The following is a 14,473-nucleotide window of genomic DNA, read 5'->3' on the forward strand; positions in this document are numbered from 1 at the left end:
ATATCTTTTGTTTTTGACGAATAACGGTTCTATGGGGTTGACGCAAAGTATAGTGCTGACCCAAATTACACTATCTTGTACATTATCAAGCCCTACGCTTATTCTAGTTTACCATATACTGTACATAAATCCATTGTAGGTACGATGTGCCGGTAGTAATATTCTATTGTATCATTATTTTTATTCGGCAAATTACCGAGGGCAACATTTATTCCGCACGCATGATGACAAATGATAGCGAATCTCGCGGGTGTGCATAATTCCATCTCTTGCCATCTATAGAAGAGTTGAACGGAATTTGAACAAAGCTCTTTATTTCTGCGTCAAATGAAAATGGATTGGAGTAATCTTGTTGAGAATTACGTGTAGAATGGGGTCCGTTTGGAGCCAATTTAATACATATACGACGACGTCGAATTCGACCAGGGCACCCCCTTAGAGGGAAAAAATGTGCGGACAGGTTTGAGTTTCGAATAGAACACTACGTTGGCCGTACCAAAGGCCCAGTATGTTCATTTATTCATCTCCAGAAAAACGGTACCGACCGACCCTCCGAATCCTGTCACCTGGCTAAAGCCTCCCTCCTCCCCCATTGTAGCGGGTAGGGTGGACCATTGTATGGCTGACAATGAGTGCAGGACTGAGGACGAAATATCCGCTTCTTGCATTCACAGTATTATCCTCAAGTTGAAAACTTGGGCAAAATTTCAACAAAATCCTGAATTTTAGAAGCGTATAATTTTTTAATTACTGGAACTGAATTATTAGTATTGAATAACTAGGTTTAAAAGCGATTGTACAATTGGAGATTCAACTCAACTTTTTTTCGTGATATAACGGCATGCAGAAACATTTTTAGCATACGTAGAAACTGGCAAGTAAATTTCATAAGCTTACTATAAAATTTGAATAATTAGGCTTTTGCCAAAGTTGATGAGAAACTATTTTTGACATCATTTTTGGATATGTTATAAAACACTGTAATGAAAACGCTCCTACAGACAAAATTCACTTGCAATCGCGCGTGATCAACAGCCATACGAAGTTCTATTTCAGCTTGTTTAAATTCCCAAACAACGGCTTGTTCGTTATCTTCATCAAATCCTCAGCTCATCTAAGGAGTGACTTTCGGTCACAAATACGAAAAATACTGTTCGCATTTGCAAAAATTCCGTTGTGGTTCGCTCTTTCACACAACGCGTAAGTAGTGTCGGAGATAAAAATACTAACATAGCAGCGTAACTTGACTATTGGCGCTCCGAGTTGGGTTGGCATTCACGGCAGTCAGTCAGTGGTTTCCGACGATGGCTTGGTGATGCACGTACGGTTCAGTTCGCGACAAAGTATACATATTTAGTTGAACGGTATTGGCACAGGTAAGTCGGACCTCCGTTGTAATCCACAGTGAAATTGTTTGTGAAGAATTTGAAAAAAGTGGCATGTATAACTGCGTGTCGTAATTGAATTTTTATTATGCGCGTGAGTGGCATCCAGGTAGAATATGAGACAAGTGGTGTAAGCGATCAATGCTGTTGGTGCCTGCCAATCGTCTCTGCTATACTCTTGATTCTTTCGGGGACTACTTCGAGGCGGGTGTGACCGATTCCTTCCTCCCGTTCGGCCCACCGCCGGATTAGTGTACTCTCCTTAATTGATTCAATTTCAGCCAGCTACTTGACGCGGGTTAAATCGTTACGGCAGCTCTCGCATTCGGGATAGCAATTAGGCGCGGTTACGTTTCGGGAATGTAACCGTACGTTGCACCGTTCGTTGCCGCGATGCTATTTTCGTTCGATGTTGTCATTCGCCGTAAGGGACAGTCACCGAGATTGTTGAGATCATCAAACCACTTGCTCGGGCTCACCTTCGGGTGATAGCTTGATATTCGATGATCGCGCGGTTCGAAATCCGCCGCCGCCGTCGCTTAATTCTCTCTTCTCTGCTATATCTCACCTACGCGAACCTGTCCAAATAAACACGGTCTCGTAGTTACTTACCGTAAATTGCAATCCTATAACGGAATAAGCGTCGTTTCATGCCGACCAAAGCACACCTGCATTCGTGCGCCTCCTTCTCTTTACCCGTGCACAGTGCACATTACGTCCAAGTTCGACGACGACGCGACTCTGACACGGAGTGCTGCTAACCGAGCACGCCCATTTTTACGCCGCGTCTCCTGTGGCAACCGTCCATATCCGTACCAAAACAACTTTACCTCCGCCCGAATATTGAAAATCGGGCACATTACACATACCTACGACTGTATCGGATGCTTTTTCCAAAGTTTGTAAGTAGGTAATTGGTATTATATCTATGTACGTGTAGTGGGTAAGGAAAAAAATGGATGAGTCAACGGTTAATTCGCTGCGACATTCGGAGTAGAGTTTCCGATCGTTGAAACCCTCCCGACTACTCATTCTTAGATAGGTAATTGAACCACGTTTTAGCTTCACCCGGTTGCAATTTGATCCTTAATCTCGTGCTATCGACCCCCCCCCCCCCCCCCATGACTTTACTAAAGGGTGAGGAGCTAGTCAAGCCGCGCAAATTTGTTTTTTTTTTTATTTCGCTACACACGTTGATGCGGACGATATAATATCGATTGGTTTACAAAATATATTACATGTATCTCTGTATCACGTCTCTTCTTTCTATCTATGAGATGAAAATACGAAAATTTTTGCGAGTCAGGATGTTGGAACATAAATTTTTGATTTGGTTATACCTGTTGATAAACGATATATTCACTCACTTGATGACAAAATTAACAATTTTTTAAATTTGTTTTTTCTATTTTCAGACACGGACGATAAACCAAAATGGGGCATCTCGTACTGTGCTTAATAGCGCCCCTGGCATTGACTATTCTACAGGTGTCTGCGCTGAGTGAGTGTATTTTTTAATTTTCAAGTGTTTGATGATGTGGATGATTGGCGAAATCATAATATGCAATTATTAATACATCACAAAAGTGATGACTAGGATCTATTAATTCATTATTATTATTATTCTATGTTATAGTCACAATACCGGATGGTACAACAGGTGAAAAAGCTAGCATTACCTAAATGATTGTCTTGTGTGATATAATAATTTTTTAAAACTTGATCATTTAACTCGTTCTATAAGTATACAATTATCTAACTTGTCAAATATGTACCATATTCAAAAAGAGAATCAAAAAATAAGTTTTGCCATCTTCCAACTGGATGCTGCTATCGATATACCTGTATGCATGTCCTGTATGCTTTTGTTTATTTGTAATTCGTAATTTTTGCCATTCTGCATTTGGCAAGCATCTAATCAAATCTGCACATATTGTCAGAGTACGGGATCCCTTGATCTATCTACCGATTTTTTCCCGTAAACATGTGAAATATATACAGAAATACATCTCGTGAATATCTGTACAGATACCTAATTTGTTTGCTTTAGTTGAACAGAGAATATATAAATTTATTGCGAATTGCTTCATTCTTTTTTTTTTCGTCAACCAATGTAAAATATTTAACTAAGTACTGCGTATTTATGCTTGTGAATGCTATCAGTCAATTAATCTATAATGAATATAGCTGCCCATCCTTTTTTTTGATTACTTTCAAACCACCGGAAGTGCAGGTATTTCCATAAATGCTGATAACGAAAACAGTTATATTCATTTTCCGCTTTATTCATGACAAAAACTTATTGGCATTATTATTTTTACAGTACAAACACCGCCGAAAATGATCAAACAGCCACCAACAGATGAACAGCTCTTTCAAGTCGCAGAAGCAAAGACCAATGAAAACGACAGACCGTTTGTTATAGAATGCGAAGCTGCAGGAGAACCCGAACCTAGGTGAGTCAAAAACTATTTGTATGTTGCAAACAAAGAAAAACAAAAGCTTGGAAAATGAGTTCATCGGTTTTCAACTCAGCATTGAAAATCTTAAAGTTGAAAATCTTACCGTAGCTTTAATTGTTATGTTATTTTTCCAAATTGCGCTCTTTATTTTCGGATAGTTATCCATTCATATGAGGATATTTTTCAAACTTCATCAATGTATAATTATTAATATTTTGTGTTAAACATGCGAAAGTAATTCATCGGTGGGGTTCCTGTTGTTTCTTTGTGTTGTGTGGTAAAGCAACTTAGTAAGAGTAATCACTCAACCAGTCTTAATTAATGAGGTGGTCTTCAAGTCTGAGGGACTATGAATTACCACTATTACCACAGCTAAACGTACTTTGCCAGTCATCTAGATTTTCTCAGTATGTGTCTTTCAATGTAAGTTTCACTTCCGTTGGTCAGTTTATACTCTTCAATGAATGCTAAATGACTGTCCTTTTCTTCCATGAATTCAGGAGTGCAATTCATTTATTCTCCCTATATTTTTTTCTTAATCGCTTGTCTTTGCACTATAAGTTGAAATGTGTGCGTGCGTGTACTTATATGACAGTGACTGAATGTAACGCATGATTTGAATCAGGTATCGTTGGGAGAAAAACGGCAAGCGTTTTGAATGGCAAGCATACGACAACCGAATTTCACAGCAGAATGGTAGAGGAACTTTGGTGATAACATCTCCACGAGATGAGGACTTGGGCCAGTACCAATGTATAGCAGAGAATGAATGGGGAACAGCGATTTCCAATTCCGTATTTGTGCGGAAAGCAGAGCTAAACTCATTCAAGGACGAACCGCCAAGGACAGAAAATGCGAACGAGGGAGATCCCTTTAAATTGACTTGCCAACCTCCAGATGGGTGGCCAAAACCAAAAGTTGACTGGCTTATACAGTATACGAGCAGTGGCATAAAGTCTATCAACAACTCCAGAATGACTCTGGACCCTGAGGGAAATCTATGGTTCAGTAATGTGACTAGAAATGATGCTTCAGATGATTTTTATTATACTTGTGCAGCGACTTCTGTCTTCAAGAAAGAATACAAGCTGGGTGACCGTATTTTACTCAACGTTTTGTCAAGCGGGGCGTCATCGAGCAACAACAAACATGAACCTGTGAAGCAGTATGTGTCACGAAAGAACGAAGTTGCTTTGCTAGGCAAAAGAATTGAAATGTACTGCATATATGGTGGCACACCTCTACCACAGACAGTTTGGAATAAAGATGGTCGAGTACTGCAAGCAAGCGACCGAATAACTCAAGGGAATTATGGAAAGTCGTTAATCATAAAGCATGTGAGTTTTGCGGATGGGGGAACATATACTTGCGACGTATCCAACGGAGTGGGCGATGCGAAATCATATTCGATAAATCTTAAAGTTGAAGCTATCCCCTACTTCACTCATGAGCCAGAAATCGAAAATAAGGCGGAAGGCGAGACAGCGATCTTTAGGTGTGAGGCTAGTGGTGTTCCCCAGCCCCAAATCAAGTGGATCCATAACGGAAAGCCTATTGAGGAGGCACCGCCTAATCCGAGGAGGAAAGTTACTGACAATATGGTCATCATTGAGAAATTGGTGAAGAAGGACACTGGAAACTATGGGTGCAACGCAACGAACTCTCTGGGTTACGTTTACAAAGACGTTTACGTCAATGTCCTTGCTATACCACCACAAATTACTCAGCCGCCGTCCAATGAGGCAACCGTTGATGGGAAAACTATTCGAATTACGTGCCGTGTTTTTGGTGCTCCTAAACCTGAAGTTAAATGGGTCAGAAATGGCATAGAACTCACTGGAGGTAGATACATAACCCTTGAATCTGGAGATCTTGAAATTGACAATGTCAATTTCCTTGATGCTGGGTCTTACACGTGTTACGCATCCAATAAATTTGGCCATGATAATGCCTCTGGTAATCTTGTGGTGAAAGAACACACGACCATCACTGATGAACCCGAGGACTACGAAGTCGCTGCTGGATCTACAGCGACATTCAGGTGCTTCATTTTCATATTTAAAAAACATACAGTCCTCATTTCTTCTCAACTAATCGAGAAGTTTCTATTATTTTAATACAATCGAGCATCACAGAGTCTGGTTGTTTTGTGAACGAACTAGCTAAATTGAACTTTATTGCGGTTTTTAGTTTAAACTAATCAAATCTGTTTCCCAGATGTAATGCTGTGACAGATTCAAGTTTGTCACTGACAATTGACTGGCTGAGTAACGGAGAGCAAATAGATTTCGACATGGAGCCAAGGTTTATCAGGAGCACCGATTATTCATTGACTATCACAAAGACTACAGAATTGGATTCAGGAACGTACACATGTGTTGCTCGCACAGAGCTAGATGAAACAAAGGCTCAAGCAACATTAATAGTTCAAGATGTGCCGAACGCACCTCGCTTAGAGGGAGTACAGTGCGGAAAAGAAGAAGCCAATGTCCATTGGGTCCCTATGGGTGACAACAGAGCTCCCATTCTGCGATATACCATCCAATCCAACACCAGTTTCACACCTGATACGTGGGAGGCTGCTAAGGATGATGTTCCTGCCACAGAGCAAACCTACATCGTCCCAATGACGCCATGGGCGAATTACACATTCCGTGTTTTAGCATGGAATAAAATAGGTCGGTATTTGAATAATTACACCATTGTTTTAAAGTATTAGATGAGCCAAATGTTGATCGAACTTTAATGTGACGCAGGGGTATCGTCGCCGTCATCACGAAGTGAGGTTTGCACCACTCAGCCAGATGTACCTTATAAAAATCCAGACAACGTTGAAGGCAGGGGAACCGATCCGCAGAACATTGTCATTACATGGACAGTAATGGCTCAGATAGAGCACAATGCGCCAAAGTTCATGTACCGAGTGTTCTACAAGCGAGATATAACTGGCGAGGAATGGACAACGGAAGATGTATTAGACTGGAAAGTGCACAGGCTTCAGGTTGATAATCAGCCAACCTATCAGCGGTATAAGATCAAAGTCGTAGCCATTAATGAGAAAGGAGAGTGCAGGCAACAGCCAACTGAAGTCATAGGCTACTCAGGCGAAGATGGTAATTATCGATACTCAATGGAACTAAATTAAAACTAATCAATCATGTAAAAACCTGCATCATTATACTCTTTGTGTGCAGTTTGATCGTTACTTGTTATTTTTTACCTACATAGTACCACAGCAAGCTCCTGGGAACTTTACGTTGTTGGAGGTAATAGGGAGTACAAGTGCTTCTCTCTCCTGGAACCCTGTACCTGAGGAGTCGATTAGAGGAGAATTTAAGGGATACAAAATTCAAACGTGGACCGACAAAGATGGTGAAGAAGGGATGCGCGAGATTCATGTAAAGAATGATACAACCCACACTCAATTTTCCAAATTTGTTCCATACAGCAAAAACTACGTGAGGATTCTTGCGTACAATGGCAGGTGCGAATTAGCAAGATTATTAAGTTTATTAACTGGTAAGGAATAAATAATAATAAAAACGCAAACTTTGATTTGGTAAAATTTTTGTCAACAGATACAATGGTCCATCTTCGGAGATACTGAACTTTGATACACCTGAAGGACTTCCAGGCACGGTTCAGTCTTTGGACGGCTTCCCTCTGGGATCTAGTGCGCTATATTTGGTGTGGAAAAAACCAGAAAGACCTAACGGCATTCTCATCGGATATAAAATTTACTATCACATTGTTCAGGGTACAAATGTTGGCCCTTTGTTAGAGAGAAAACCACATGTTACGAACCCAGAAATGACCAGGGTCAAACTGGCTGGCTTAGAACCAAGTACTAAGTATAGGATTCACATTCGGGCCATTACCAAGGCTGGGGAGGGTGAAGAGTGAGTAAAATGCATAAATTTTCTATTCATCTCTGCTTTGCTGGATTTGAAAAATTTAATCTTACAATTATTTTGCAGCTATTACATAGAACGAACGACAGGCAGTGCACTACGATCTCCTCCAGAAGAGCCCCACTTCACATGGGACCGTATACCCACAGACAATGGGCTTGCAACCATCAGAGTTACTTGGCTTCCAAGTCGAGATGGAAATCCAGGCAGCCACTTCTATGTTAAATACAAGCTCAGGGGAGAGACTATCGATGCCAGAACGCCGGATGAAATCAACAGTGACAGCACAGAGGTGCCAAAAATTTAAAATTAAATGCATACACATATTCCATTTATGCTCCAGCTAATTGATAATATTACCTACTTTGGCATTTTACCTATCAATCTTCAACAATTTGATTTTAATCATTTCTTGCTTATTGTGATGCAGATCCGTGGCCTTTTGAGGGGAGAAATTTATGTTATGTCTGTTGTCGCCATGGATGGAGATTTCTGGGCAGAAAGTTTGCCACAGGAAGTCGACACCAGTGGCGAAGGTCCGTATATTCAACCGAAAGAAAACGTTGCCACTGCTGGATGGTTCATAGGTGAGAAGGACATTCTAGTAATACTATAAGATGATAAATGGAAATAAATTTACTCGCAATTACCTCTCATCTTAGAATTAAGAAATGCAAAATGCCGATAAAGTGTGTGGATTTGAACATATCAGAGATGGTATATTTATTGCATTTCATTAATTTTTTTATATTCCATCCCACAGGAATGATGCTGGCTATTGCGTTCCTATTGCTGGTACTGATAATCGTGTGCGTAATAAAGCGTAATCGAGGTGGAAAATATGCCGTACACGAGAGAGAACTGGCGGCAGGTCGTGGCGATTATCCCGAAGAGGGTGGCGGTTTTCACGAATACTCACAGCCACTAGATACTAAGTCTGCAGGAGGTCGTGCCTCGCTCGCTTCTTCCTCGCATCAGGACGGAAAACATCCGGAGTCTGACACTGACTCGATGGCCGAATACGGAGAAGGAGATACGGGTCAGTTGACACTTTTACGTATAATTTCATCACTGTTTACAGAACGCTTAGCGCCTTTCAGTAACTATAATGGATAGCGACTGGATAATATAAGTGCTGTGAATTTTGATAACACATGTTTATGCTTGACAACCTTGTAGCTTTGAACAAATTTCGTACATTTACATTAATTTACTTGATATTGACCATGTACGCTTTTGGTAAATCATATTATCGCCATAGTCAATGAGTATAAATTTATGAGATCATTACTTTCATTTATTGTAAGGTTCAATTTTTTGTTGCTTTATGATTTTTAAACCATAATTATTGTTTTATTTTCCTGTTTTTTATGGTTTTTTGATGTCACCTTTTCCACCTGTATTGCTTGTGCGTATCTGGTTTGATACAACAGAGGGTATGAACGAGGATGGGTCTTTCATTGGTCAATATGGCCGTCAGAAGAAGCAGGAACCTAATGCACAAGCGTTTGCTACGCTAGTTTGAGGTGGGATGCTTGTTTTTATTGATTTATCTTACAACCTCAATAATACGAATCCCCCGCCATGCCCCCCTCCACATTATGATTTTCATGCACGCGTATTCATGTATTACTCCAGTTCCGTGAATAGTACTGCCGGTTTGCAGCTTGGTAATATTTTGCATTTTTTCAGGCGTAAATACTACTATATGTTTTTTTTTTTTATTGGAATCAATACTCTAGATTGAAAGTATTTAAAATTAGTAGAAAAAACAACCACTTTATTTATTGGATTCAGTTTTTACGATTGAGAAGCTTAATTGTTACCACTATACAAAGTAACAAAACACTTGGTACTTTACATAGAGTAAGAAGGAAGTTTTAAGATGAAAATTAGTAGAGAGACGGATGTGTAAGTGAAAAGTGAAACGTTATTAACTGTTCCTTGTCATGTTTAGGGCGTTTCACTGAAGATGGATCTTTCATTGGTCAATATGGGCCAAAGGGTAGGCCCGAAGAAACACCCCCCATTCCAACAGGCACCATGGCCACGTACGTCTAACCTTTTGAAACTGTCTATTCCATGTAATATTTAAACTTCATCCCAACAAAGGCTGAGGCACTAGGGTATATTTCATCATTAACTGGCAGCATTGATAGAAGTTTTGTACTTCTCTTGCTACACTTAATTGTTGGTCAGCTCTGTCTTCTCTCAAGGGATTCTCAGCACTGGTAGCTAATTACGAAATATACCCTACATTTTTACCTCTTCAGCAGCAGCTATGCACCTTGCGCTGGGCGCAATGTCCACACTATACTGCCAGTTAGTTACTTTGTCGTCCTTGGGTTTCATTATTCATCCAGCTGAAATGACCTGTCCATGAAACAAACAAGAAAAAAGAAGGACATGAAACAATCGAAAATATGTTTTACGTGGAGTTATGCTTTGACCATTTCATACGTTTATTTCAGTCCTTGAATTTTTTCACTCTCCCGTGTCCTTCAACCGAGAGAATTTCACCCTGTTTTCTTATTTTTGATTAGTCAAACAAACAAAAAAAATCAAAAGAGTCATTATCTTGGGTCGAATATGAAACCCAAAGATATTCAGATGTTGAATAGCGAGCAAGCTATTGATGGAAATAGTTTTAAATACTATTTTAGCGTTGACACCAATATTTGACAGGGCCAGATTAGACACTGTAAGGTAATGAAGTTACTTTTCTTTTATTACTGTTATTTGTCAAGATGATTTAATCGAGATCATGTCCAATCCGTCAAGGGTTCTTCCTCTATTCCAGTCATTATTTCACATTAAAATTGCATTTGATTGGTAATTACGAACATTCTGAAAAGATTCAAGGTTCGTACAATTTTATGACCAACAATCTAACATCCAATGGTTTTGTACAAATTTATGAAAAGTCAATCGCGCTAACACAAAGAAAAAAGTAAGTCGTGATAAACGTCATCTTGAGCAAATCATAGATGTAATATCATATGTCAGGATGTGCAGTGAGATCTGAAACAGTAGTGTTACAATCTGGCCTCGACTGAATCTAATTTTAATTTCGAAACTCACGTACCCGAATCTCGTAGTATTTCTTCCGGGACTTTGTGCCCTTGCTTTCATGTCCGGCACAAGTAAAAAAAATGTATAGGTATCCGTCATCTGGCGATGTTCTATATTAATAGAAATGATAATTATTATAACTATAATGATAATTAGTTCTGCAAGACGCTTTATTTAATTTTTTATATCTGATGACCGCTGGTCAAACTTTTCTAACTGTATTACTTATTATAAATGTCGTAATGCCACGCGACAAAAAGTGACATGAGAAAAAAAGGTGAATTTGAATGAAAACAATTAATATTCGCAAAAGATATTAATGATGGACATGATATTAATATATATTATATAATTGTAATAAATAACCTATACGATAGTTGAATAAGAACAAATGGCCTCTACTATAATAATTGCTTTTTCTATGTAAAGCACGCTTTCGCTGAAACGAATGACAAGAGAAATTCACGTTTTTTAAACGAATATTTTTCATTCATGTTCTGTACACTTAGCTCTATGATATTATAGTATAATGGCTTTAGAATGATGACGATTATGATTATATGTTATTATTTAATATATATTGAAATGAAAAAAAGTATATAGAGACATTATATATTAATTATTACTAAAAAAAAAATGAAAGAATAACGTTAGGACGTTAAAATACAGGAAGCGGTCAATCAAGAGGAGCTATTATCAGATAGTATATTATCATATTACATATAATTATATATATATGTATCACATTTTTATACCTACAGGCTCGTCCGCAGCAGTCGGAAGCCCATAGATTTTTATTTTTATTATTATTATTATTATTTGGTGTGCACGGAATAGCGAGTTCGAAATGGAAAATTTAGCAATGTATGTTAATAACATAAAGGGTGATTTGAAAGTAGCATTAACATATTTGAAGTTGTATATTCAAAGAATTTTTATCCGAAAAAAGTTTTCAAACATTCAAATGTTGATATTTTTAATTTTTCATGACGTAAACATTGATTAAACAATACTTAATATACAGTTTTGGGTACTTACACTCGCTACAAATGGATTAATATCTGCATCTCAAAATTTTTTGGGTTGAAAATATCAGAGGTATTCAATATTTCAATAGTGTAAAATCTACTTTCAAACATTTGTATGTAGTACGCATAGTGCTCGAATCTTATTTGAGACTTTGTCAAGTTTCTCCAAAATCCGAGGCGATTGGCATTTGTGTGCGTAAATGTACAGGAGAAGTGCGATTGTAGGCCGCGATGAGTGTATTTCGTTTTCTATTAAAGCATAGCAAGTAGAAGCGACACACCAGTCTTAAAATGAATTTCTACTATACATCATTACACGGTTAGGATTATTTTGTTATCATACCACTTGCAAAATGTATGTCTTTTTCCCTATCCCTTTTCTTCATCGCTTCAAATTATTTTTTTTTTTCATCTAATTTTTTTCGAAGATAATTAATTACCAACTTGATCTGATTATCTGTAAAGTAAAATTTGTATTATAAAAAACTTACCCATCATACAGTTATCTCAAGAGTAAACTTGCAGGATTTTGATATCGATTTTATTTTATCTTGGATTTCTATTTCATTTTTAATTTTTTTTTTTTTTTTATCCTCATTTGATACAACTTATTATATACGTACAGGGTGATTCGTCAGTTGCTGAACGTGAGTGTGACTATGAACGCAGCCGATTTTTGTACCTCAAACTCGCATAAGCCGCTCTTTCACGCTCAAGGGTGAAATATGTTCAATAGTAGGTGAATGACTCTGTACATACTTTCATTATATTAAAATTCGTTTGGGCTACTTATGAAATTATTGAAAAATTTCCAGCTCCCTATTATCATGCAAACGTTACAGAGCTGCGAGCTAAGATTTATATTCTAATAAAAATTATTTGCCTGTGCGGAAATGATTGTGGCAGCAATAATAAATTTATAACTAGTTAAAATTTGGCAAAGTTCATTGTATGTATTTTATACGACGGGAATTTCGCAATAAAGTGAATTGATTCTGATAGGACTGTACTGAAAAAAAGGAAATGTATACGTAAAAGTTTTTTAAATCTCAGCATTGCAAAACTCAGCGTGAAAAGTTTGAAAAATTAATTTAATAGAGAAGCAAACCTTAGAATCGCCCGTCGTGAGTAACTCTGTTTATTGTATATTATTTTTCCAATCAAGGGAATAAAATATATACTGCTTCATTTTTCCCTTTTTTTTTTAGTGTTATTTTTTAAACTTTTTCAATTTAACGTACGCGAATACATTTGTTCGTTAATTTATAAGTTGTACTATTGTAATTATTCCGTAGACAACTAATTGTTTTGGAAATTAGTTGCACTTAAATTATAAGTTGTTATTTTACAAAGTGACATCAACAAAGTCTTGCCGACGAATTAAAAACTGTCATCTAGGTATATCCGGTTTGCATTTCCATGTAGAAACTTACGTATGTAATTCTTTGTTCAAATGTACACATAGCTGTAAAATCTTAATATATATCAGTTATACGGATATAACAAAAAATTTCTACAAGTCACGACAAGTTATGTCACTCTTTTAATTTCAATCAATTTACAATGCGCATTCCAGCATACGCCAATAATGTAACATCCCCGTGTGAATACGATTTCAATAAAAAAAAATTCAGCAAATTACATTACATATACATGTATGCACAATATATTCAAACCTCGATAGGTGGAGATTCGAGAATATTAAGAGTGAGTAATAGTCTGTTAAAGTTATTATATTAAGAAAACATTGTTCAGCGCCCTTCGGTATAACAATTACGTACGTAATGCCGATTTGAAGTGTCAGTAACCTGTTGCATCGCTCGAACAATCGGTATTGATGCATGTATACTATATCTGTATACATACCTAGCTCTACCCTACAGCCGGGCAACGAGGCGAGTCCCACGCTGTCTGTCGGCAATCTCTGCACTCCAGAGTGCCGCGATAAGACATGTAGGTAGATTCACGTGATGTGTTCTACACCGAATCGATGCCGAATCGGATCGGCTTCGGGGTGACTGATTGATGGAGCGAAAATAAAAGTATACACCAATGCAGACTGAATGATGTATAATTATAAAGCGAACGGGTTTTTCTTACGGCATCTCTCACCGATCTCCGACCGTCTCGCGAACCCGTTCCGCAGCTCTTCGATGTCGAAGATCGAAGAGTCGCGAGACATGTTCATACATACATGCATACGAGAAGGGAAGAGAAAAACTCCCCCTATCTCTCGCTCGCTCGCACGCGCGCAGTGAACGCCGCTCGGAGATCAGCTTGCTTGTTGCATGCAGTTGCAGTATGACTCGAGTGTGTACAGACTGCATACCCGCGGGTCTCTACGCAATTCGCATACGAACGAGCCAAGCTCTACGTGCGTTGCATTCCATTACATCCTCGATCGCTGCATCGCCGTGTGGTTCTTCGGCCTTGATTTTTGACACGGGAGGGAAAGCGTAAACCGCCTTTGTACAAGGAACCGTATGCATACACGATATATACATACGCGCACACACACACACACAATATAGCTAGTCAAAGTATTTTGATTAACAATGCGATGGATAATAAATTGTTGTCTAAACCGACTGCGGTCGCGACTATATAAGTTAGAT

The 14,473-nt window shown here is 38.3% G+C and overlaps 1 protein-coding gene and 1 long non-coding RNA gene across 8 annotated transcripts; one reads left to right on the forward strand and one right to left on the reverse strand.

Annotated features, from left to right (window-relative positions):
* Positions 1-1,292: 1,292 nt before the first annotated feature.
* LOC124306151 (neuroglian) lies at positions 1,293-13,499 on the forward strand. Of its 7 annotated transcripts, XM_046766452.1 has the most exons (14): positions 1,293-1,376; positions 2,801-2,886; positions 3,022-3,045; positions 3,709-3,841; positions 4,473-5,888; positions 6,065-6,525; positions 6,604-6,960; positions 7,076-7,331; positions 7,426-7,746; positions 7,825-8,050; positions 8,189-8,345; positions 8,522-8,797; positions 9,192-9,284; positions 9,716-13,499. In XM_046766452.1, the coding sequence occupies exons 2-13, from the start codon at positions 2,820-2,822 to the stop codon at positions 9,281-9,283; spliced, it is 3,786 nt and encodes a 1,261-aa protein (XP_046622408.1). In that variant the 5' UTR covers positions 1,293-1,376; positions 2,801-2,819; the 3' UTR covers position 9,284; positions 9,716-13,499. The 7 variants fall into 7 exon arrangements, with proteins under 7 accessions (XP_046622408.1, XP_046622366.1, XP_046622417.1 ...); XM_046766410.1 differs by lacking the exon at positions 9,192-9,284; XM_046766431.1 differs by lacking the exons at positions 1,293-1,376; positions 9,192-9,284 and adding an exon at positions 2,086-2,295.
* Positions 11,920-14,029, reverse strand: LOC124306234 (uncharacterized). Its single transcript, XR_006908554.1, has 2 exons — positions 13,959-14,029; positions 11,920-13,876 (listed from the first exon to the last, which is right to left on the reverse strand). It is a non-coding gene; the product is annotated as an uncharacterized LOC124306234 (long non-coding RNA).
* Between the last annotated feature and the right edge of the window lie 444 nt (positions 14,030-14,473).

This window comes from Neodiprion virginianus, chromosome 1 (genome assembly GCF_021901495.1).
Source record: "Neodiprion virginianus isolate iyNeoVirg1 chromosome 1, iyNeoVirg1.1, whole genome shotgun sequence".
Classification (NCBI taxonomy): Eukaryota; Metazoa; Arthropoda; class Insecta; order Hymenoptera; family Diprionidae; genus Neodiprion; species Neodiprion virginianus.

Bases quoted from the DNA above. Each gene is read 5' to 3' on its own strand.
- LOC124306151 (XM_046766410.1), top strand. From the start codon at position 2,820: ATGGGGCATCTCGTACTGTGCTTAATAGCGCCCCTGGCATTGACTATT. The intron at 7,332-7,425 runs GTGCGAATTAGC...TTTTGTCAACAG, and splicing joins ATTCTTGCGTACAATGGCAG to ATACAATGGTCCATCTTCGG. The intron at 8,798-9,715 runs GTCAGTTGACAC...TGTCATGTTTAG, and splicing joins ATACGGAGAAGGAGATACGG to GGCGTTTCACTGAAGATGGA.